Source organism: Neovison vison, chromosome 4, assembly GCF_020171115.1.
Source record: "Neovison vison isolate M4711 chromosome 4, ASM_NN_V1, whole genome shotgun sequence".
In the NCBI taxonomy this organism is placed as follows: domain Eukaryota; kingdom Metazoa; phylum Chordata; class Mammalia; order Carnivora; family Mustelidae; genus Neogale; species Neogale vison.
Genome location: NC_058094.1, coordinates 41,495,470 through 41,520,864, shown reverse-complemented (window position 1 = coordinate 41,520,864; position 25,395 = coordinate 41,495,470). Strand labels below are relative to the sequence as shown.

At 37.6% G+C, this 25,395-nt stretch overlaps 1 protein-coding gene across 4 annotated transcripts in view; it reads right to left on the bottom strand.

Moving 5' to 3' along the window:
• Positions 1-10,443: 10,443 nt before the first annotated feature.
• Positions 10,444-25,395, bottom strand: part of PLEKHF2 (pleckstrin homology and FYVE domain containing 2) — a 74,760-nt gene continuing 59,808 nt past the window's right edge. For 3 of the 4 annotated variants that reach the window (XM_044245259.1, XM_044245260.1, XM_044245261.1), the window contains one exon: positions 10,444-13,027. In XM_044245259.1, coding sequence (XP_044101194.1) covers positions 12,264-13,027 — 764 coding nt within the window. In that variant the 3' untranslated portion in view covers positions 10,444-12,263. Of the gene's footprint in view, positions 13,028-18,733; positions 18,806-25,395 lie in introns of those variants that run through there. The other variant, XM_044245262.1, reaches the window with a different exon arrangement.

Sequence of the window (25,395 nt, the reverse complement as noted above, 5' to 3'; positions counted from 1 at the left end):
CATGGGGATGAAAGGTACCGCATAAGGAATATAACCAATAATGTAATAGCATTGTGTGGGGACAGATGGTAGCTGTACGCTGGTGATCTTAGCATAATGTATGAGTTGTTGAATTACTATGTTGCATACTGAAACTAATGTAACATTGTGTGTCAACTATAATTTAATTTAAAAAAAGCATTGAAAAGATATCTACCTGAAAAAAATTTTTTCTTTCTTCTTTTTTTTAAGTTTTTTTTTTTTTTTAAGATTTTATTTATTTATTTGACAGAGAGAGATCACAGATAGGCAGAGAGGCAGGCAGAGAGAGGGGGAAGCAGGTTCCCTGCTGAGCAGAGAGTCCGATGTGGGGCTCGATCCCAGGGCCCTGAGATCATGACCTGAGCCGAAGGCAGAGGCTTAACCCACTGAGCCACCCAGGCGCCCCCTTCTTCTTCTTCTTCTTCTTTTTTTTTTTTTTTTAAAGTGCGTTCTACACCCGGTTTGGGGCTCAAACTCACCACCCCAAGATCAAAAGTGCCATGCCTCTCAGGCACCCCTATGGGAAAAAAAAATGCCACAAAGGACATTTATTAGTAAAGAAGAGAAGTGAGCACCAGGATTTAAGGCAGGAAATGGTAGGCTAGCTTTACTGTTTTGTGCAAATGCAAAGCTGGGTTTATGATCAGGCTGCCCTTACTTATAAAGTTGCTAACCAGGAGGACGCTTGGCTGGCTCAGTCAGTTAAGCTGCTGCCTTTGGCTCAGGTCATGATCCCAGGGTCCTGGGATTGAGTCCTGCATTGGGCTCCTGCTCAGCAGGGAGCCTGCTTCTCTCTCTGCCTGCCTCTCTGCCTCCTTGTGTTTGCTCTCTCTCTCTGATAAATAAATAAATAAAGTCTTTTAAAAAAAAAAGTTGCTAACCGTGGCACCTGGGTGGCTCAGTCATTAAGCGTCTGCCATCCGCCCAGGTTGTGATCTTGGGGTCCTGGGATTGAGCCCCACATCGGGCTCCCTGCTTGGCAGGAAGCCTGCTTCTCCCTCTCCCACTCCCCCTGCTTGTGTTCCCTTTCTCACTGCCTCTCTCTCTGTCAAATAAATAAATAAAATCTTAAAAAAAAATAAAATAATAAGGTTGCTAACCCCCCAGCCTTTGAAGGGAAGAGATAAACACCAGCTGTTAGGCTTTTGGTTGTACAATAAGAAAGCCTGGACAATGAGAAACATTTTTCTAGATTTGTTCCATCCATGCTTTGTCCCTGAAGTCAGGAGTACCTTTCCAGTAAGGGACTGCCTTTTACAGTTTTTGATATTGGACAAATGCCCCTGGCCACCCAGAACCCCATGAGTTCAAAAGTGAGGGTGTCCAAGGAATCTACTCGTCTGCAAATATAATGTTTCTAATTTAGCCTGTACATCAGGGACCACAAGGACCTTTAAAGCTCATTACACAGGGTGCTCTATGGAGAAGACTGGCAATGTTGGGAGGAGAACCCCAACAGAGAGAAAACCATGGAAGTTTGGAAGGGTTATACCACTGAAGATACCATTGTTACAGAAAAATCTGTGGAAGCCAGTAAGCCCGAAACAATAAATTCCTGCTGGAGAAAACTGGGTCTAGATGTACATGACTTCCAGGTTTACAATAGAGCCAATCAAGGAAATCGTGAAAGAGATCATGGATATTATAAAAAGGGGGGCAGAGTGGGGTGGGTTGGGGCAGGATGAAGGGTTTCAAGATACAGATCTTGGAGAAACTCAAGAGCTAAGAAACATCACACCACAGGAGTTAACAGAAGATGACCCCATGGAAGCGAGTGATTCCAAACCAGTGCCGGATGATGAGGAAAAAGACGACGAAGGAACTGTGCCAGAAAACAAACTGACATTAGGCAATCTGGCACAAGGGTTCTGGTTATCCAAGACCGCTTCTGACTTCCGTTAGGACATGGACCCTTCTACGACATGGGCATCGAAACTAAAGCAAATGGTGGAAGAAGGATTGGTACCCTCTAGAAATATTTTTAGAGAAATAAGAAGCAAGAAAGTCAAATGGAAATTATGACGGGTTTCCATAAAGTTCCACCAAGTGTGCCTCCCTGTCCGCCTCGAAGTCCACGTCCCCTACCTCTTGCGTCTCTGCCCCCCACTCCCAGGAGAGCAAGACCAACCCCTCTTCTTCCTCAGCCTTGGTGAGGAGGGGAGGATGAAGACCTTCAATGAGCCACTTCCACTTAATGAATAGTAAGTAATCCTCATGCTGTACAGTTACAAAACTTCTCCGTTGTGTACGTGTGCGAGTATCTTCATGTGAAAACCTAACAACTGTGCAGCAAGAACTGTCTGAGACATTTTGTGTCACCATCATCATCACGGCCCAAGTATTCATCGCCCAGACGTCTGCAAGACTCATATGGAAGTAGATAGCCTATCCTTATGGGCATAAAGTGAGTGATTTTCTTTCTTTCTTTTTTTTAAGAGAGAGAGTGAGAGTGCACATGAGTTGGGGGGAGAGCAAGGAGGGACAGAGGGAGAGGGAAGAGAGAATCCCAAGCGGACTCTATGCCCAGCATGGAGCCTGATGCAGGGCTCAGTCTCATGATCCCGACATCACGACCTGAACCAGAATCTAGAGTTGGACGCTTAATAGACTGAACCACCCAGGTGCTCAAAGTGAGTGATATTTAATATAAAATTCATAATGTTACTTATCTTACTGTTTTATAACCCTGCTTTCAAAGAATTACATTACCATATAGTATTGCATCTCTCATAATTGGAGAAATTACACATCAGTCTATCATCATAGGCAAGTGGTTTTAAAAATGTAACCATGTTTCTAATACTGCATTATAAATATGACTTTAATATGGTAGGCCATAAAAAATTTTATAACCATTCATTAGTGTACAGGCTAGGCTGCTGTGAAGCAATCCTATTGATTATAGTAGGTAACCATAAAGTAGTCATATTGTTGCTTCTTTACTGTCAACGCATGAATTATTATATTTGTAAATGAGAATTTATTTTTCACATTATCTTTTCATTTTTGATGTCTAGTGTGAATAATACATATAACGGCTACAGTGTTTGTATCTTATAAAGACAATATTGATATAGCTAATGATAGATATGACAGACAGATGATTCATCTTGCAGTCAGGTGATGTAAACTTACTGTATCCATAAAAACAGTACAGTACTATAGAAGGATGTTCTCTTCCTTATGCTTTTCTTAATCATTCGCTTTTCTCCAGCTTAGTTTGTTGTAAGAATACAGTATATAATACTTACACACTTGATCTTAGCCAAAAGGCCGAGAATACTTACACAAAGTGTTTGTTGATTGACTTTATGTCTTCTGGTCTATCAGTAAAATTTGTGGGGAGTCAAATTTATAGTGGATGTTCCAATGTATGGGGGTCAGCACCCCATCTTCTATGTTGTTCAAGGGTCAACTGTGTATTAACTTACACCTACCAGTTTAGAGTCTACAACTTCCTTTGTTTGGAATTAAGATAATCTGGCATCTTAGCAACTGGCCAAGTGAACACCGCTTTTAATATTTTGTCATTGATTCTTTCTGCTTTTAACACCCTAAAAGCTACCACAAAATATTCTAAGTCACAAAAGCTATTTCTAAACTACCAGATATAAAATGTCATATGATCACTATAAACTTGATGTTACCATTGATACTTCTCTATTATGGGATATAAATTTTAGGAAATCATTAACGATTTTATAAGTCATTTATGTTTAAACACCAGAAATGCTTTTTACTCTTTTGTTCAGGCAAGGAATACAACAGGGAAAAACCTGACTTTCATTAACACAGGTTTTAGCTTCTATACTGACAGACTTAGATAAAATCACCCTGAGAAATGCTTTTAAAAGCAGAAGCTTATAAAATTGGAAGTCATTATGCTCCCAAATATGCTTTATTTTACTGAGTTAAAAGGAAACTCGTTTCAAAAAAAGCCAGGTATTCAAAAATGTAATCTCTTTTACCCTCACTGTCCTTGCTCTAGCAGTTTGCTCTGCCTTTTCTATTTCCTGATACATTACTCTGTATAATTGTTTTCATCTAGTTGGCAACATTCCCTTTGTACATGTGAATACCAATGTTTCTGTTTACATATTTCATTTTTCTGAAATATACCATGATGTGTCATACTGGCTCAAACACAGATGTAAAATTGTTGATAATCGTGGCCATTTATTTTTCCTATTGCAGAAATATGTTTTCAAGTAATTTCTGGAGAACTGTGTGCTCCACACCTACATTATGGCTTTTCACTAAAACTCTCTTAAAATTGAATAAATTTCATTTATGAATTCCTCATCCAAATTGAGGCCTGAAGTCTTTTCCCTCAAGCTTACTCTCTGTTAGGTCAGGGTCATACCACTGTTGATTTGTGATTTACTTAGAAGTTAAACTAAAACTCTGAAAATAAGTTTACGCTTTTTTTTTTTTTACTCTTTTAACTGAACTCATTTATTAACAGGTGCTAACATACAAGTTTCTTTTCTTTTCTTTTTTTATTATGCCTGTACTTTTTAATCATCGTCATGAAATAAGAACAACTGGAAACCACCTGGCTTATCTTGGGAAAGCTAGCACTTGGGTGCTGTGACAGATGTCCACTGACTGTAAAGCAGCAGGTTTCAAGTCCCCTGGGGTCTTAGCAGGGGTGCAGTTAGGACAAATGAGGGCTGGGCTTGGTTCCTGGTTTTCCAACTCTCCCTTCTCCAGCCTCTCTTCCACGTGCTCTAGAGCTCACATCTCTAGTTTTTAGCTGATTTGTATATGTTACCCTTGCGTTTGTTTTGCTTGCTTGCTTTCTCTTTTTTCTCTCCGTCACCTCTGCCTTTCTTTTTCTAGGAGGTATGGAATGTGCAGCCCTTCCTTTCTGCATGATTCTGTCCCAATGCCATTAGGTGGGCCGGAACAAGCAAGGCAGGGGTCTATGCAGAGAAGCAGCTGGTATGGGGTGTCAGAGACTAGAGGAGAGTGTGCAGAGCGGGTGTGAAGGTTGGGGGAGGATAGAAAGCCTGGTGCAAGGAGTTAGAGCAAGATGTCTATGTCGGGGGAGCAGGTTGGCATGCTGGTTGGAGCCTGAGCAGGGTGAGGAGAGAGGGTATCCTTCCATGGGGGTAGCTTGGTGCACAGTTCTATATCTCAAAAATGATGAAAAGGGCAGTCACACGAGGGGAAGCCTGGAGGCCTGGTGTCAAAGCTCAAGCAGGATGAAGAGGGAGCTCAGCCATGTGAATGAGGGGAGTCAGAGACCAAGCAGGGTAAAAATGTCTGTGTAGGTGTCTCAGAGCTAGGCAGGGTGAGGAGAGTGTCTCACAGAGAGGGGGGGGTCCATTGGTGAGGACTGGAACCCAAGTGTGGAGGGTATCGATAAGTGAGGTCCAGAATGAGGTTGCAGAGAACGAAGAGGGTGAAGATGTTCACAGGGGATATGAGTGGGGTTGGCCCAGCATGGGGTGTTGGAGCCTAAGTGAGATAAGGGAAGCACCCATGATGGAACGGCCTGGTATGAAGCATCAGAACCCCAGTGGGCTTAGAGGTATCCATGTGAGAGAGAGGGAAGTGGTGATGAGAGGTTACAAACAGGGAGACTGATCGAATAATTTAAATATACTAAGTGAATGTGACCCAGTCTTTCACCGTCAGGGAAAAGAAAAACCTCGTAGTGTTACAGTCAGAAACACCAGTATGAAGTCATGGATTTCAATGCAGAGACAGATAGTAATCTAGATCTGAACGTGTATATGTCCACATATATATACGCATGCTCTCCAGAACTGTCTCCTAAGAGCTTGAGAGTGGTACTCCCTCCAAAGAAACAAGCACACTGAGTGCCCAGAACTTGACTTTTTCTTTTTAGATTTTTTTTTATTAATTTGACAGAGAGATCACAAGCAGGCAGAGAGGGGGAAGCAGGGTCCTCAACAAGCAGAGAGCCCCATGCAGGGCTCGATCCCAGGACCCTGAGATCATGACGTGAGCCAAAGGCAGAGGCTTAACCCACTGAGCCACCCCGGTGCCCCCAGAACTTGACTTTTAAGTACTCTCCACTATAACATAAGAGCTCCTAGGGAAATGGCCAACTCCTGGGTTGGGGCGGGGGAAAGTCAGTATGAGTCTAGAACATCCTACTGTAGCAAAATGTAAAGAACTCGAATAACAATTTGTCAATAGGCCACAGAAACCAGCTTGGCACTGGCCAAATTAGGGACAATATGAGCTTCAAAATAAACTATGATAATAAAGGGTAGTAAAGTATGGTCCCTGGGCTGGCAGCAGCAGCAACACTGGAAAACTTCTCAGAAATGCAAATTTTGGGGATCTCAATCCAGACCCACAGAAACTTTGGAGATGGGGCTAGCAGCTTGTGTTTTAATAAGCCCTCCAAGACATTCTCATACACTCAAGTTTGAAAACCACTGAACTAGGAAACCATGGGTCCATTAAAGAAATGAATAAAATGAAGATTTGTTGAGGAATGTAACTTCTACATGGTCTCCAAAGTACTTCACAAAACACTTATTATAAAAAGAGTAACCCTACAATGCAAAAGTCTAGGCTACACCACTTAATGGGTTGATCTAAGTGAACATAATGGAATGGGACAAAATGGAAGTGAGCACCGCCTGATATGACAAGAAACAGAACTTCGGTGATATTCCTGCTACACAGAGGCATAACTTAATAATGAGAAAATGTCAGACAAACCCCTACTGGGGGTCATTCTACAAAATCACTGGTGCAGCATATTTAAAAAATAACAAGGTCTACAAATGTAGTGATCCGAAGAGGCATGTGCACCCGAATGTTCAGACCAGCAATGTCCACAACAGCCAAACTATGGAAAGAACCTAGGTGTCCATCAACAGAAGAATGGATAAAGAAGATGTGGTATATATATACAATGGAATACAATGCAGCCATCAAAACCCCCTAAAATCTTGCCATTTCCAAGACGTGGATGGAACTAGAGGGTATTATGCTAAGTGAAATAAGTCAATCAGAGAAAGATAATTATGTGATCTCTCTGATATGAGGTATCTGAGAGGTAGGGAGGGGATTCGTGGGGGGAGGGGAGGGAAAAAATGAAACAAGATGGTACTGGGGAGGGAGACAAACCGTAAGAGAAGCTTAATCTCAGCTTGAGGGTTGCTTGTGGGTAAGGGGATAGGAATAGGGTGGCTAGGTTATGGACACTGGGGAGGGTATATTCTATGGGGAGTGCTGTGAAATGTGTAAGCTTGGTGATTCACAGACCTGTACCCCTGAAGCAAATAATACATCATATGTTAATAAAATTTAAATAATTAAATTAAATTTAAAAACTATTAAAAATTATAAAAAGATTTGAATACCTATTTTTGAATGAATGGCCAATAAACAACATTAAAAGACCAAAAAAATATCAAGGTCATGAAAATCATGAGAATCATGAGTTGGAACAGCAACTCATTCTTTTCAACAGTAGCAGACACATTAAAAGTGCTCAATAAATGTTTATAAAGTAAAAACTTTGCCTTAAGCAGCTCTGGAATTTTGGTTTCTTCAAGTCATTAAAGCGTTCCTATGAAATATATAAAAAATTGAAACTTTACAATTTCATCCTATTACTTTTGTAGTAGTTTATCTTAAGTCAGAATAGCTTATCCTGAGGCATTCTTTTTCACACTCACTGAACTACAAAGTAAGATTATCTTGAGGCAGCTCCAAATAACAATAAACTATGTTGTCAGTATACAGAATAATGTGTTTTCTGTCGGCCTGAAGTACACCCGAAAGTATAGTTTTACCCTACTGACTGGAAAGAAAAGGCTGATGTGAACACATTCCTTTTTCACTTGCCTGAAAATTTGCTAATGAATGGATCTAATTCACTAGGAGGTAGTTTCCAACTCTAATTTCGGAGGTAATACTAAAACTATTTTCTGTGTATCAATAACCAAGAGTTCTCATCAGATTCAGAGTTGGAAGATGACAGGTGTAAATCGTCATGATCTTGAGTTAGGCAATGACACCAAAAGCACAAATGACAAAAGAAAAAAACTGACAAATTGGACTTCATTGAAGTTAAACTTTTGTGCTTCAAAAAATACCATCAAGAAAGTGAGAAGACATTTCACAGACTGGGAGAAAACATTTGCAAATCCTGCACTGGTTAGGGTCTTATACTCAGATTACACAAGTAACACTCCTTACAACTCAATGAAAAAAACAACCTAGAGCAAAGGATCATAACACTGCTCCTAAGAAGATACGCAAATGGCCAATCATCACACAAAAAGATCCTTAACATCATTAGCCATTAGGAAAATGCAAATGAAAAGCAGAGATACTTGTCACATGCTATAATCAGAGACAGTAAGTGTTGTGGAAGATGTCCTATATTGCTGATAGGAAAGTAAAATGGTGCGGTCTTGGGAAAAGTTTGGCAATTCCTCAAAAAGTTTAATACAGAGGAACAACATAACCCAGCAGCTCCACTTCGAGGTATATACCCAAAATGAAGGAAAACATGTCTACACAAAAGCTTTAACACAGATATTCACAGCAACATTATTCATAATAGCTCCAAAGTGGAAACAGGCCAAATGTCAACTGAAGAATAAAATATTAGAATATTTGGCAATAAAAAGAAGTACTCTTGCTTGATACTACACAAATGATACTTAACGTACTAAGTGAAAGAAACCAGTCACTGAAGACCACATGATACACGATTTCATTTGTGAAGTGTCCAGATAAGGCACAGCCATAGAGGTAGGAAGTGGGTTAGTGGCTGCTTAGGGTTAGGGGAATTGGGGAATGAAAGGGGAGAGCCTGCTGACAGTCCACTTCTTTTTGCAATGTTGAAAATGTTCTGTTAATAGTGGTATGGTTTTAGCGAATATACCAAAAACCACTGAATTTTATACCTTGAATTGAATTGTATGGTATGTGAATTATATCTCAAAGTTGCTAAAAATAAAGAATAGTAAAGCATGTATTTCCTCTAAAGATTAAGAGGACAGCAGTATGGAAATTCAGTCTGAGTAAAGTGGTACTTACTGCTTTTTTCTCTTGATAAACTAGTTGATAATACCATCAAAGCTTTACTGTAGTCATTTTAACTGGTATGAATAATAAATAATGGTCTGGATGAAGACAACATAGTGTTAATAATATTATCAACCAACTTCCTCTACTTTTCACTTCTTGATAAAGCAATAGGGTTCTCATGTCAAGCAATGGCACCAGCAGCAGTCTGTGCTTGCCCAGACATTGGCAGTGGAGGCAGAGAGAAATACTGTTGGTTTTATGGCTTAAAATTCTGCTTCCTAGTGGCAAAATTTCCTAGGAGAATGCTGTTGTAAAATAATATTTCTCTTAGTGTAGATGCCAAGTACAAAGTAGTTCTTTTTAAAGATTTATTTATTTTAGAACAAGTGAGCAAGGGGTGGGGGCAGGGACAGAGGGAGAAAATCTTCAAGCAGACTCCCTGAAACGAAGAGTTGGATGCTTAATCCACTGGGCTACCCAGGAGCCCTGAATACAAAGTAACTTTTAAGAAATTTATTTTGATATTTAAGAGAATGCCATTGATAGTAACCTTTACAGAAATGTACCTTAAAAATTTTAGATGACCCAACACCAAATCTATGGAGCCTGACATTATAGTTAATAAATGAATGATCTCAAATAACTTAGTTTTTTAAAAAGCCTTACAATTACTATCAATAAATATAATTTCATATATTTTAATCCTAGACTTCACTATGAAATTTTATCTTGTAAAATGTATAGCAATCTAATACATGTGAATAGGTACATAATTGCTACTATACTCTTCAAAGCTACAACCTGTATTTGAGAACAAAATTGGTGTATCTGAGAGAAAACAGTGTGGCTAAAGTCCTGGGACCTTTCAAGAATTACTAGGTATACAACTGAATGCTACCCATTTGTAAAAGTTTCAGCATAAAGGTAATAAAGATATATAAACAAATGACTAAATTAACTATGGAATTTTATACATTGACCCAAAGGTATGAAACTCCTGTATTAAGGTGTATTCAACTTAATATTTTCTCTTGGTATCTACAGAATCTTGCTTCCTTCATATTAATAGTTACCAATTTGGTTAATGTACTGCAGGTCCAGTATAATCCACTCAAGAGGAATGGCCTAAAAAATAGGCACCAAAATCATTTCAGGTTTACATAGAACTAAGATTTAGAAAAGCTTTAAAAATACAGAACACATGCTGAAAGAAAACACATCTTGGATTCTATCTGCATGTAAATTCCATGAAGAGGAAGGAAATTTTCTTTACTGCTCTGCCCCTTAGTGCTTAGAACACCACCTCACACCTACTGAAAGAAGCAAAATATGCATTATACTTCCATTACCTTAAAAAGGGGGGAAAAATCTTCAAGTCACAATATGCAGTTAAGTTGTAAAATATTTTTTATTGTAAAAACAGAGTCAACAGAAGTTGACGATGCAAATGTCATCACAGAACATTTCCCCTTGGTTCCTGAATTTGCTAGGTTCTGATGGACCAGAATATCTCCATTAGCACTTCTCCGGTTTCATGGTCATTTTGAGATATGTTGTTTAATTATATGTATATATTGCTTAGAAACAAAAGTCCATCTGATATTAAACAAAAAAACTGCTGGGTCTTTGTTTCACATTTCCTACAGGGAGATCTATAGATCTCAGATACCTTCACAATTTAACGGTCAAGTTAGGGCCTTAACCAAACCCCAAAATTCTCCACCACATTATTAATTCAAACTCATGACATCTGCAACATAGCCAGATTTAAATATTTAAAACAAAAGTTTGTAATTTAAAACGAACATTAGGCTGATTTTTTCATATTTGAAAGACTGTAGTTATTTGCAGCATACAAATGGAGAGAATAGTGCAAAATGCATCAAGTTTTATATGATAAATATACTTTCAACCTAAATGGCTGCCTCAAAAGCAAAGAGTGAAAAATTACCAATTCTCAAAAGCAATCCAGACTGACTCAATAAAGTTCACAATTTAGAGAGATCAATTGCTACTCTATTCTATAGTTTGCAAAAGGATTTCAGAAACAGATTAAACACACAATTGTTTTACAAAAATAGAAATATTGTTTGGGACTTTACAAAACTTTATAAAATATAACACTATATTTGCAAATTCAAGATAATTTCACACTGAAATAGACAATACTTCCACCGATATAAAGTCTAGTCAAACTTAACTGGTCTGTCTTGACCATTCTTGCACATTATTTCTGAAGTCTTCAGCCTAAGTAGATCTGTGCTCTATCATGGGATTTTTTTTTAAGAGATTGTTTAATTTCAAAGGTTTTATAAGATTTTTCATTCTAGAAATAATATTAAAGCAGATGAACTCATAACTACAAATATGTTTTACTAAAAGTAGAAACTAATGCAATGTGACAATTCTGTATTTGATAAATTTCAAACCAAATTTTTAAAAATGAAATCCTACCTACTGATTTAAAATATATGTTTGACAATTACAATTTGGTATCTATAAAACGTAAAAATATAATCACAACTATTTTATGGAAAAATATTTATTCTTATAGAATGAAGAAGCTCTAAATTTAGTTACTTGTAGCTGGCAGATGAAAATTTTATCACTTTATCACCTCAAAGAGCACCAGTGTATTTTCAAGATGAACTAAAAGAAGGTGGGGGCTTATTTCACGTAACAGTGCTATTATAATAAGGCACCACTTGGTATATGAAATAGCCAAACAAAGTATTGTCAAATCACGCTTTTTGTTACTGGTGTCTTAACCATTAGATAGGATGGTTAGGAAAAAGCTAATAATATTAGCTAACCATATTATTCTCCTTTTCCCATCATTTTTTTGCTTTTAGTTTTTCCATATAACAGAACACATAGTAAACAACAATGTAGTACATGATCTGTTAAATATCTTTTCCCAACCTTCCATCAAAACAATCTAAAATTAAACAAGCGTAAGAAACCAAAAATTTATCTGATATACTTTGCAATAATCTATCCCTGGAGAAGAGTGGGGAGTTGGGTGGGGATGGGGTGAGAACACAATGACAGGACCTATTTTCTAAAGGATATATTGAGGCACATAGGTTAAAAGTTTCTCAGGCAAATTCACGGCTAGAGCAAAACTGAGAGAAAGCTCAGAATTTTATATACCCCCAGAGCTGATTTCTCAGGTAGTCACACCCAATTAAATATTTCAAAATATGTCCTTAGTCACTGCTATCGTCATCGTCATCATCATCAGATACATCATTTAAAGGAGACTTCAATGACTGACTGTAAGAGTCCGATCTAGTAGGCTGGCACGTGGCCATGTCCCCGGTAGAAAGCAGGTCATAGCAGAAGTCACAAATCCGCACAGGCTTCGAGGACTGGCTTGGAAGAAGAAATCTCTTTTCAGAGCAGGGCCCACAGACAACAAAACCACATTTGCGGCAATGGTGACGACGATTAACAGGTGTGAATTTTGCTTTCTGGCAACGCATACATACAGTGGCCTCAGAGTCAGGAACCCAGACAGCAGCATGTTCATTACTGGGTGTCTTCCCACTTTTGGAGAGTAAATCAGTAACACATTTATTTATGTGATTCATCCATTCTGATTTCTCAGTGGCAGTGGCAGCATAAACTGCAAATGATTTAGTTGGTGTCTTGATAAGCCATCCATTCCTCAAGTCTCCCTCATCTTTGATGGAATCAATAGTGACATTTTCCAGGGGAATAATATGTTGTTTGTTGTATTTTTTCTTCTGGATGACAATATTGCCATATACAAGAATATCATTAAATAAGAAAAACTGCCTTGCTTTGGGTTTCTTTCTGCACAACTTAGTCAATACTCCTTCTCCAATAAGAACCCTTCCAGGTATAGTTAAGGGCTGACCAGCTGCTCCAAAACAGTTTTCTACTATATTTATACGTCGAGTATTTGCTTCACTGTTTGCCAAGCGATCCACCATCTTTTGCTTGTAGCCTTTAAAAAAAGAGAGAGAAATTAGCACACAGAATGATAAATTCATTTGTTTGCATATATAAAAATTATATAACCTAACCTATATAACCTAAACTATATAACTTAAATTTACTCTAATAAATCCTTACTTTTACTCAAAGGCAAAATGCTCTAAAACTGTTTCCCTCCAAGATAAATACCAAGCATATCAAAAGGGTTAACATCTACTTTTTTTTTTTAAAGATTTTATCTATTTATTGACACAGAGAGAGAGAGATCACAAGTAGGTAGAGACAGGCAGAGAGACGGGGAAGCAGGCTCACTGCTGAGCAGAGAGCCCAATGCGGGACTCGATCCCAGAACCCTGAGATCATGACCCGAGCTGAAGGCAGAGGCTTAACCCACTGAGCCACCCAGGCGCCCCAACATCTACTTTTTATAATCATCAAAAACACTTATTAACCATCTTCACATTGCACTATACTCATTAAGTAGGTATTTATAAAAGTATAAACTTCTTACAGGCAATAAAGGAATAAACAACTGGAAAATAAATATAAGTCATCTCTGCAAAATAATCTCAGTTCCATGAAATTTAATCTCAGAAGGATTCTAAAAAAGAGTGAAATTCTGTAAAACCAGAAGAAATTAATGATTTTTCTGGTAAGCTAGTCCCATTGTGCTAAAGCCTTACTTAATCCTCTCATCTGGATTACCAAAACTATTTCAGAACATGTCTCCTTGCTTTTGGTCTTCCTCCCTAAATCAGGCAGTGATTTCTCAAATGCAAATCTTGCCACGTCATTATTCAAAAGAACTCCCCTTGATCAACAAAATGCAGAATTTTTAGCATGGTATACAAGGCTGTTTATTATCTGGTTCTTTTTTTGTTTGTTTTTAAAGATTTTATTTATTTATTTATTTATTTATTTATTTGACAGAGAGAGAACGAGAGAGAATAAATGAGAGAGGGAGAGTGAGCGAGACAGAGCCAAACACACAAGTTGGGGGGATAGCAGAGGGAGAAGCAGCAGGCTCCCAGCTGAACTGATCGGACACTGGGATCATGACAGGAGCTGAAGGCAAGGCTTAACCTATGGAACCACCCAGGCTTGTTTACCAAACTTCCCAGACCTGTCATTAGTCACTCTCCAGCTTAAACTTGATGTTCTAAGAAAACTCCACTACTTATAGTCCCACCTCATCCATGCACACCTTCTCTCATGCTGTTGTACCCTTTACTACTTAAACTTCAGGATTCGGTTTAGTTTATCATATTGAAGCCAGAAGTCTCCCTTAAACTCTTTTAGACCAAATACCTTCCTCCATGCTCTTTACATTCCATATACCTTCTGGCTTCATTCTTACCAAAGGACTGAAATCTGTCTTCTTTAAAGGCTGCAATGGAACCTAAAAGAGACCATCTATCTATCTTTGGAACTGGCACCCTCCAGCACAGCAAAGGTGATCAAAAATGCTGACAAGAACATTTTGGCACTGTACAAAAAGCTAGTATTAATCTACTTTTCACTTGATCTTAGACAAAAGGCAGAGAAGTGATCATATTAATCTACTCTTAAATGATCATAGATTTAATCTCTAGATCCAATAGTGACTTCACTCAAGTCCATGAGTTGTGACCTATTTCAAATCTACTAACCTAATGCTACCACAACCAAGTCATATTAAGGAGAAGAGGAGCATTTAAAGTCTAACAGCTGTATCTAAATTCCAGTATTCAGCTCATAAAGTGATGATACTGTACCCCTTCTTGGCCTCCATTATAAAGGTCCTGATTATTCCTGAATTTGTCTCCTCTAATCTTGGGTCCTCATAAAGCCCTCTTGCTCTCCACAAGAACAGGCTCTAGAAATTATATGATAATGCAGGATTCCAAACTGTGATGACTTCCTTTTCCAATAACAGCAAATATCCCAGCCAATTATAGGTTTACTGTCCTATGCACAGTGCATCACAGAAGAGGAAATAAAAATAGCTCATAAACACGAAAAGAGAGATTGAGCCTCTCTCCATGTTTATGCATAATTAAAGAAATGATAATACAACATTAGTATAATTTTTTCACTTATCAGGTCAACGAAAATTTTAAAAATTTCCTAAGATGCAGTACTTCCGAAGATATAGGGAAACAGTCACCCTCATACATTAAAAGAAATTCCAGTTGAATGCATAAAGATAAGTGCAAGGATATCCAACATAGCACTGGTTCGTAACATACACACAAAACTGGAAAAGCTCCAAATGTCCACCAAGAGGAACCGGTTGAACATTTATGACACACCTATAACAATATGCTAGACATCTGTCAATAAGGAGACAGATCTAAACACAGTGATACGGGAAAATGTTCAAGATATTTAGGTGGGGAATGAGCTGAACACCATAATCTCATTTGTTTCACATATATACTAATACACACACATACAAATAAATATATATATACATACACACACACACACACACAAATCTAAGATGCTACAGATTTTAAGACACATTTTCATTTTATGTGCCACTGAAAATAAAAAATGCTGCCAATTACATCATGGCATACCCCTGACTATAGGACGTCCCAATTTCAGAGATATAAAATAGAGTAAAACATGTTCATCTTTAGACTCAATGAAAATATGGTATATACACATAATCATATATAGTTATAAATATGTAAGCACACACACAGAAAATAAGAGAACTATATAACATAATATCAACAATTGTTATTTATCTCGGAGAAGTACAATTATGGATAATTTTTCATACTTTATACTATCTTAAAACATTCAACAAGTATTTATTTTGCTAGACACAGATCTAAGTGAAAGAGAAAAAAATATACAATACAGGCAAGGTCCCTGCTCCTTAAGGCTTACATCCTAGTTGGTGAGAAGTGAAACAGAAAACAAAATTGAGAATCACCTTACAAATCAACGTTATGATTAAAGTGGTTTTTTTTAAAAAAACAAATGGGAAGCTATTCAGACTGGATAGTCAGGGAAGGCCTTTCTAAAGTGGTATTATTTCAGCTGATAAGAACAACTAGATAGCCATGAAGTGTGGAGACAAAGAAGTACACTTCAAGCAAAAGGAGTAACTGTGGAGGTGCTAAGGCAGAAAGAGGTTTTAGAGAACTGAAAGTACTTATTTATTCCCATCTAAATCAACTGCAGATTCTATTGCTTTGGACATACAGTTATTAAGCAGCTCATACCCGATGCAAACAGCTTCCTATGATTGCTACTACTGGAGTCAGTACCATCTAAATTTGTGCAGTGCTTTTCACATTTTTTTATTAAAGATTTTTATTTACTTATTTGACAGAGAGAGCTATCACAAGCAGGCAGAGAGGCAGGCAGAGAGAGAGGAGGAAGCAGGTTCCCTGCTGAGCTCTCAGAGAGCCCAACGAGGGTTCACACAATCCCAGAACCCTGAGATCATAACCTGAGCGGAAGGCAGAGGCTTAACCCACTGAGCCACCCAGGCGCCCCATTTTTCACATTTATTATCTTTTGACTTAACTGTCTCAAATTCCTATAAAGTAATTAGAGAAGTTTTTACATTTTTCCAAAGCAGCATCTAATAAAATTAGCTGAAACATAAGCTGAAGGAGAAACTGAGACACAGAGAGATTCAATAATATTCCAGGCAAAACAGCCTGGAAGTAATTCTACTCACTGGGAGTCCAACAACCAGCTGAGCACTCTGAATGCAATACAGCATATTCTATTCACAGCAACCTTAAATAGATATGCACTATTAGCTCCATTTTACAGATGAGTAAGCAGATAAAAGAAGTACTCTGCCTAAGGCTGTTATAGAACTGAGGCTCCAATCTGATTCCTCAGTGCTGTTCCCAATATATTATGGTACACTAATTTTTCCCTACGACTCTACTGATTCTACAAGAACTGAGAAAGCTATTGCTAACCTTTGGAACTTCACTGCACGACTTACAAAGAAGAAAGAAAATACTAACTTGAGCAAATAACCTGAAATGACAGGTCATCATGATTTATTTAGCTAGTATCTTGAACGTTTCATTCTTTGAATTTTGCAATGTATTAAAGCCTGAATCTCTTTTCATAAATCTTGTGCCATTTAAGAATGATGCAACAAAAGAAAAGCTTAGACATAATTGGTATTTGTCTAGAACAAAACAGCTTTCAAAGTGTGACAGTGACCTACATAAAAAGTACATTTCATACTGTAAGGTTGTAAGTACATACTCATATAATTCTTTCAACTATAAGTATAATGTATCCTATTATCTTCATTTATTTTAATGATAGTCACAGCCCACTTGATTGATTTCACTAATGGACTGTGACCTCTACTAGAAAAACAATGAGCATGAAGAACTGAAGACCTTTCCATTATCCCTGTGGGTCCTAAAATATTTTCTGTATGTGTCTGACAGGAAGAAGGACTGAGCTAAAAAACCCCAGAAATACACAAGTGCCTAACACACACACACACACACACACACACACACACACAGAGTTGGGCATCCAGCAGGAACAGCCAGAAAGGAATGGGAGAACAGGGGAAAGTTAGTGAAAGGGAAATCAAAGTACCCCTTTAACTGGATTACTGCTAGATACCGCAAAGCAAGATTCTTTGGTGAGCTGGGTTAGGGTATTACCCTTTAGCTCAGGGACTCAACAGGGCCTCAGCCTTTCCTCAAAGTTCAAATCCAAATTTACCACCAGCACACTGAGGTGCCCCAGGCAGTAAGAACTCTTAAAGACTTGTGAGAGTATTACAAGCATCACTCAGCCTAGCCAAGAAGTAAGTTCTTTGGATAACTTACTCATTGAAGGGCACAGCAAGAGAAAGCAGAAGACAACAATAAGACAAGGACCAATTAAATTTGTCTACTTCTCTTAGGAATACCAGTGACTACAGAAGAGTGAGGAAGAAAGCTTCTGCCTCTCTTAGCAGAGATGACTTCTTTAGGACGGTTTCCAAGAAGTAAAATTACTGGGTCAAAAGACAAGATTATTTAAGGCTCCTGCTACCTTTTACAAAATTTCCACTCTGAAAGGTAACACCAATTTACCAAGCAGCACAATGACTGTACCCAATCCATCTCATCTCACATATTTTTCTTTAAAAAGTAACCAGTAAACAAGATAGATTTCAAAAATGGTTATCTTTTATTCATTTACTTCATTTATCCAACATTTACTTAATGCTTTTTAGGATGGCATTCACATTTTTTCCCTCTTAGAGCACAGAGTCTACTGAAGGAGAAAGACAGTAGGTAAGTACACAACTAGATGATTCTGAAAAATGCAGTGCAATGAAGGAAATCAGCAGGGTGTCAAGACACAGGGAAAAGCTCATTTACTGAGTAGTTCAAAAAGGCTGCAGTGTTGTTACATACGGAGTCTTCAAGGATGGGGAGTCAGCCATACAAAGGAACTAATACTGCGGACAAAGGTCCTAAGACAGCAAAGAACAATACAATACTTCTAGTTTAATTAAATTTTTTATTTCATAGCTATCTAGTGAAGGCAACCACTTTCTAATGTGTTTATTAACCACCTATATTTCTATGCTCGTGTATATATAGGGGTTATCAATATGTATGAGTGTTTTACACATGCAGGCTAAAATTTTTATTTCTTTGCTTTTCATAGTATATTAAGCTGTAATTCTACGAATGGGATGTAGGGACAGCTTTATCTCTGAGGTAGTTAAACTTACCAGTATAGTCCTTTGTGATTTTTCTTACAACTCCTAAGCTCTCCTTATCCAGATATCAGACACACCCACAGGTTTCCTCTGCTATCTCAAAGTAGAGCATTCCTAGGTAACCTTTTGTAAGCCAAAAAGGCTTAAAAGCAAAAAAACAATTACCATTAATTTACATGAAAAAATTTTTGAGTGTTCCCAGACTGAAAAACCCCCTCCTTTAGGCTTTTCTGATTCTTTAGGACACATCCTGTTAACAGGTAAACAGAAATAAATGAAGATAAAAACACAGATGTTTTATCAAAGACACAATTCAAAGCTGTGGTGGCTTTGGGCATGCTGAGCTCCAGGAAAGGAGCTTGGTGATGTCACTCCAGCTGCTCAGGCTATGTACTGCCTCTACAAAGGCAAAACACTATTTTCTTTATATATATATATATATATAAATACAAATATATATATATATAAATATATATATTTAAGTAATCTCTACACCCAATGTGGGGTTCGAACTCAACCCCGAGATCAAGAGTCGCATGCTCTACTGACTGATCCAGCCAGGTGCCCCAAACAGACACTATCTTCACTTACGTCACCTTTTTTCATAAAAGTAAAAACGTTCTTTGGATTTTTCAATTAGTGAAAACAGGTACTAATGTTTTGTTCAAACTCACTTTTCAAAAAGTGGGGATACCTGCAGTTTTTGTCTATTAGGATATGAACTTTACATTTAATTCTTTAATCCACCTGAAATTTCTTGACAGAGGTTAAAAATTCTTTTTTCTTTTTGAATATTTGCATTCTAAAAGAGCTAATCAACTATTTCATAACCACCAAATACTGTGTGACCTCAGGTTTCCCCCCTTGTAAATGGGAATAATAACAGCAACAGCTATGTCAGGAAGAGGATTAAATGATAATGCATATAAAATGTTCAGCAAGTAGTAATGAAATTGCAGCACTTATTAATGGCATTAATAATCTAATCTACATGTTTACAACACCGTTTTATATTCAACTTTTATATATTCTGGTATCTGCTTCTGGGCTATTCAGTCAAATCTATTAACTGGTTTTCTAATTTTTTTTTTTTTAAGGTTTATTTATTTATTTGACACACAGAGAGAGAACACAAGCAGGCAGAGTGGCAGGCAGAGGGAGAGACAGAAGCAGGCTCCTCCCGAGCAAGGAGCCCCATTCGGAACTCGATCCCAGGGACCCTGGGATCATGACCTGAGCCGAAGGCAGGTACTTAACCGACTGAGCCACCCAGGTATCCCTGGTTTTCTAATATTTTTTTAAAAATTATTTTATGTGAATCAGGTTTTTTTTAGATTTTATTTATTTGACAGAGAGAGATCACAAGTAGGCAGAGAGGCAGGCAAACAGAGAGAGAGAGAGGAAAGCAGGCTCCCTGCTGAGCAGAGAGCCTGATCTGGGGCTTGATCCCAGGAGTCTGGGGTCATGACTTGAGCTGAAGGCAGAAGCTCCAACCCACCAAGCCACCCAGGCACCCCTGGTTTTCTAATTCTTATCTGAGTACCATGCATCTTATAGGACTAGTCTAGGCTGTCCCCATTACTTAACCTTTTAAAAAAGTCTTACTTAAGCTCTGTTTATTTGTCCAGATGAAGTCTACTTAGAACAGGGATTCTCAACCTTAGCTGTACATTGGAATCATGGAGAGCTTTAACTTCCAGTATACCAGAAAAAATAGTCCTCCCAATTTACTGAATTTACAAAATTTTTAAGATTTTTAGCATTTTATGACTAATTTATGGAAATAATTAAAGGAATAGTTAAAGATGATTTTAAGAATGATCTTTATAAAAAATTAAACATAGCAAACTTCTTATTTCACATTTCTGTTATTGAAGGTACATATATCCAAAAACCAGCATCCTTTTAATGCTTATAAGCTATCATGCATGAATCTGTAATATATTCATTTCCATGTTTAATGACTCTGAGTTTGAGAAAACTCATCTAGAATATCATCTGAACACTCAGTCTGAGATTTCATTTATAATGATTCACCAGCATTATTAGTTTAAGTGTTGCCGTTTCTTTATACTCACCTTCTTACTTGTCTGGTACTTCTGAAATGTCTACCTTTCCTGATTTTTTTTCTTTGCAGTTAAAGATGAAAAATGCAGAATAAAAAAAATCTAAATTCTCAACTATGTTAAATGAAGGCTTAAAATAAAACGGAAAAAGAATGACTACCTCCAAACCGTATTTGTATCTTTTTGAAAGGTACTTTGTACTTTGGGCAATGCCATAATAAAACTGAAAGATGGTGTAAGAGTGATGATTTATTTCATCCCTGTATAATCCTTCTAGGCAATTACATTAGTCTTCCACTTTTTTTCTTTTTGGTTAAATAATTCTTAGGACATTGAAATAGTGAACTGCTTCAAAATATAGAAAAGCAAGGTCATTAAGAACCTGTATTATAGATTTATGTAGGTCCTATGAAGCCAGATGTAACTGCAAGCTAGAATGAATTTTCTTCTATTCTTTAGTAAGTAATTTCCCTTTTTGTTTTGCAGATCTCTAAGAAATGGTAAAAGTTACAAAATATTAATTACTACAATTTTAACTGCTTAAAATAGAAACTCAAAAACCAAAAATGGAAGCCAATCTGATTACAAACATAAAGGGTTATAGAAATACTGATCCCTAGGTCCCTCCCCCCAAATAAAATATTCTGGTTTTATTGGTCTGGGGTATGGAAGGTACGGCTGGAAACTGGAATACTTTATTTATTTTTTTAAAAATTTTAATTTTTAACAGATTTATTTTAGAAAGAGATAAGAGAGAGAGAAAGAATACATCAGTGGGGGAAGGGACAGAGGGAAGAGACAGAGTGGGTATTTGATCTCAGATCTCAGGACTCTGAAATCAAGACCTGAGCCAAAACCAAGAACTGGATGCTTAACCGACTGAGCCACCCAGGTCCCCTGGACACTGGAATGTTTTAAAGCTCCCCAAGTAATTCTAATATCCAGTTAAGGTTTAGATCCATTTTTCAGTTACAAAAAATTAAAGAAAAAAATCCACTAAAATTTTTATGGAATTCATACTACACCCATAACATTGGTTTAGAATAAGTTAACATCTTAAGCTTTAAAAAAAAAAAAAAAAAAAAAAAAGATTTTATTTTTAAGCAATTTCTATACTCAATGTGAGGCTCGAACTCAAAATCCCCCAACATCTTCTTGAGTTTTTATTGCTCCTCATCAAGGTTGATGATTATCTCTTCCCAAGGTTTCAAATCTTCTTTTGTGGCCCAATAATTTTGAAGGTTTCTTCTCGCAAGATTATTACACATTTCTTTTTTCTTTTTCTTCTTTTTTTTTCTTTTTAGGGAGGGGCCAGGGAGAGCATAAAGAAAGAGAATCTTAAGGAGGCTCCACGGAGCCTGACATGGGGCTCAATTTCACAACCCTGAGGTTATGATGTGAGCTGAAATCAAGAGCCCAACACTTAACCAACTAAGCCACCAACCCACTTAACCAACTAACCAACTATGCCCACAACTAAGCCCCTACACATTTCTTTAGTAGGTTCCCAGAAACTTCATAGTTTTTGTTGCCATTTTGAATCTAGCTTTCCATTATATTTTCTAATTAGTTATTAGTATTGATAAGAAAACTACTGGTACTTCTGTCTTTTCCCCTCCCATGTCCAGTCATTTCAGAGAACTCTATAAATTCCCAATTTTCCAAATGACGCCCCCTTTGTCTTCCTTTCCAGCAAACAATATCTGGCAGTGCTATTTCATAGCTAAAAATGTAAGAATCCAAGGCAAAAGAATAAAAAAAAAAACTTAAACTTTTACAAAGCTAGATTTGTATACCAAATAAAAAAATTTTTAATAATCCAAAGTTTCAAGTTATCTCCTTCATAACTGTAGACAAGAAATGCATTTGAATTGTCCAGGCTCCACCCTAGTCTTTTTGGTAACATCTTGTTTCTGTTCTTCAGTGGACTGTCTACCACCTGTTAAAAATGTAACACTAGAAGAGGCAAAAACTCTTCTAAAAAAGAGACAGAATACTATTTACAATGGAGAAGCGAGTCCAACTGTCACAGAATACGATGGCCCAGTTCTTACTGAAAATCAAAACTTCTTATCTCATCTTTGAGGTGAGTTTAAAACAAAAAATCATATAATTAATTTCTTACATGTACCCATGACATCTGCTATCAGTGAGTATCAGTATTCAGCTATGCATTATCGTTGGGAAAATCAATACACAATGAACCAAATGGTTCTAATCTCAACTCAGGCACTAAAATAAGAGATTTCATACAAATTACCTAACTGTTGGGGATGGGGGAGGGGATGGAGGAGGAGCAGCAGCAGCCACCACCTTAAATAAAGTAATCTCTAAAGCACCTTTTTTTTTTTTTTTTAAGACTTTATTTATTTGTCAGAGAGAGACAGAGAGAGCACGCACAAGCAGGCAGAGGCGGAGAGAGAAGCAGGCTCCCTGCCGACCAAGGAGTCCGATTCGGGACTCGATCCCAGGACCCATGACCTGAGCCGAAGACAGCAGTCCAACCGACTGAGCCACCCAGGCATCCTGACTTTCTGTCTTTAAAATAATAAACTCTGATTGTGGTTGGGACATGTTTCTGGTTTAATGCAAGGCTAATTTGCCCACAAATTAATTTGTAATAAAAATTTTGACTGTATCTTACTATCAATCAAGATTTTAAAATCTGTTGTTACTACGTTCCTGAACTTCATAAAAATCTATGAAAAACCCACAGCAAATATCATCCTCAATGGGAAAAAGCTCACAGCCTTCCCACTGAGATCAGGTACATGACAAGGATGCCCATTCTCACCACTCTTGTTCAACACAGTATTAGAAGTCCTAGCAACAGCAATCAGACAACAAAGAGAAATAAAAGGTATCCAAATTGGCAATGAAGAAGTCAAACTCTCTCTCTTTGCAGATGACATGATACTTTATATGGAAAACCCAAGAGACTCCACCCCCAAACTACTAGAACTCATACAAAAATTCAGTAACGTGGCAGGATACAAAGACAATGTACAGAAATCAGTTGCTTTCTTATACACTAACAATGAAAATACAGAAAGGGAAATTAGAGAATCAATTCCATTTACTACAGCACCAAGAACCATAAGATACCTGGGAATAAACCTAACCAAAAAGGTAAGGGATCTGTACTCGAGGAACTACAGAACACTCATGAAAGAAATTGATGAAGACACAAAAAGATGGAAGACCATTCCATGCTCTTGGATCAAAAGAATAAACATTATTAAAATGTCAATACTGCCTAGAGCAATCTATAGTTTTAATGCCATTCCGATCAAGAGACCCTGAATTGCTAAGGAAATGTTGAAAAGGAAAAACAAAACTGGCGGCATCACGTTACCCGATTTCAAGCTTTACTACAAAGCTGTGATCACCGAGATAGCATGGTACTGGCATAAAAACAGACACACAGACCAGTGGAACAGAGTAGAGAGCCCAGATATGGACCCTCAACTCTAGGTCAAATAATCTTTGACAAAGCAGGAAAAAATATACAGTGGAAAAAAGTCTCTTCAATAAATGGTGCCAGGAAAATTGGAGAGTTATATGTAGAAGAATGAAACTCGACCATTCTCTTACACCGTACACAAAGACAAACTCAAAATGGATAAAAGACCTCAATGTGAGACAGGAATCCATCAGAACCATAGAAGAGAACATAGGCAGTAACCTGTTCGATAATCAGCCACAGCAACTTCTTTCAAGATATGTCTCCAAAGGCAAAGGAAACAAAAGCAAAAATGAACTTTTGGGATTTCATCAAGATCAAAAGCTTCTGCACAGCAAAGGAAACAGTCAACAAAACAAAAAGGCAACCCACGGAATGGGAGAAGATATTTGCAAATGACAGTGCAGACAAAAGGCTGATATCCAGGATCTATAAAGAACTTCTCAAACTCAACATACAGAAAACAGATAATCATGTCAAAAAATGGGCAGAAGACACGAACAGACACTTCTCCAATGAAGACATACAAATGGCTATCAGACACGTGAAAAAATGTTCATCATCACTAGCCATCAGGGAGATTCAAATCAAAACCACATTGAGATACCACCTTACACCAGCTAAAATGGCCCAAACTAGCAAGACAGGAAACATGTGTTGGAGAGGATGTGGAGAAAGGGGAACCCTCTTACACTGTTGGTGGGAATGCAGGTTGGTGCAGCCACTTTGGAGAAAAGTGTGGAGATTCCTTAAGAAATTAAAAATAGAGCTTCCCTATGACCCTGCAATTGCACTACTGGGTATTTACCCCAAAATACAGATGTAGTGAAATAAGGGCCATATGTACCCCATATGTTTATAAAAGCAATGGCCACGGTCACCAAACTGTGGAAAGAACCATGATGCCCTTCAACGGACGAATGGGTAAGAAAGATGTGGTCCATATACACTATGGAGTATTATGCCTCCATCAGAAAGGATGAATACCTAACTTTTGTTATCAACATGGACGGGACTGGAAGAGATTATGCTGAGTGAAATGTCAAGCAGAGAAAGTCAATCATCATATGGTTTCACTTATTTGTGGAGCATAACAAATAACATGGAGGAGATAGGGAGATGGAGAGAAGGGAGTTGAGGGAAAT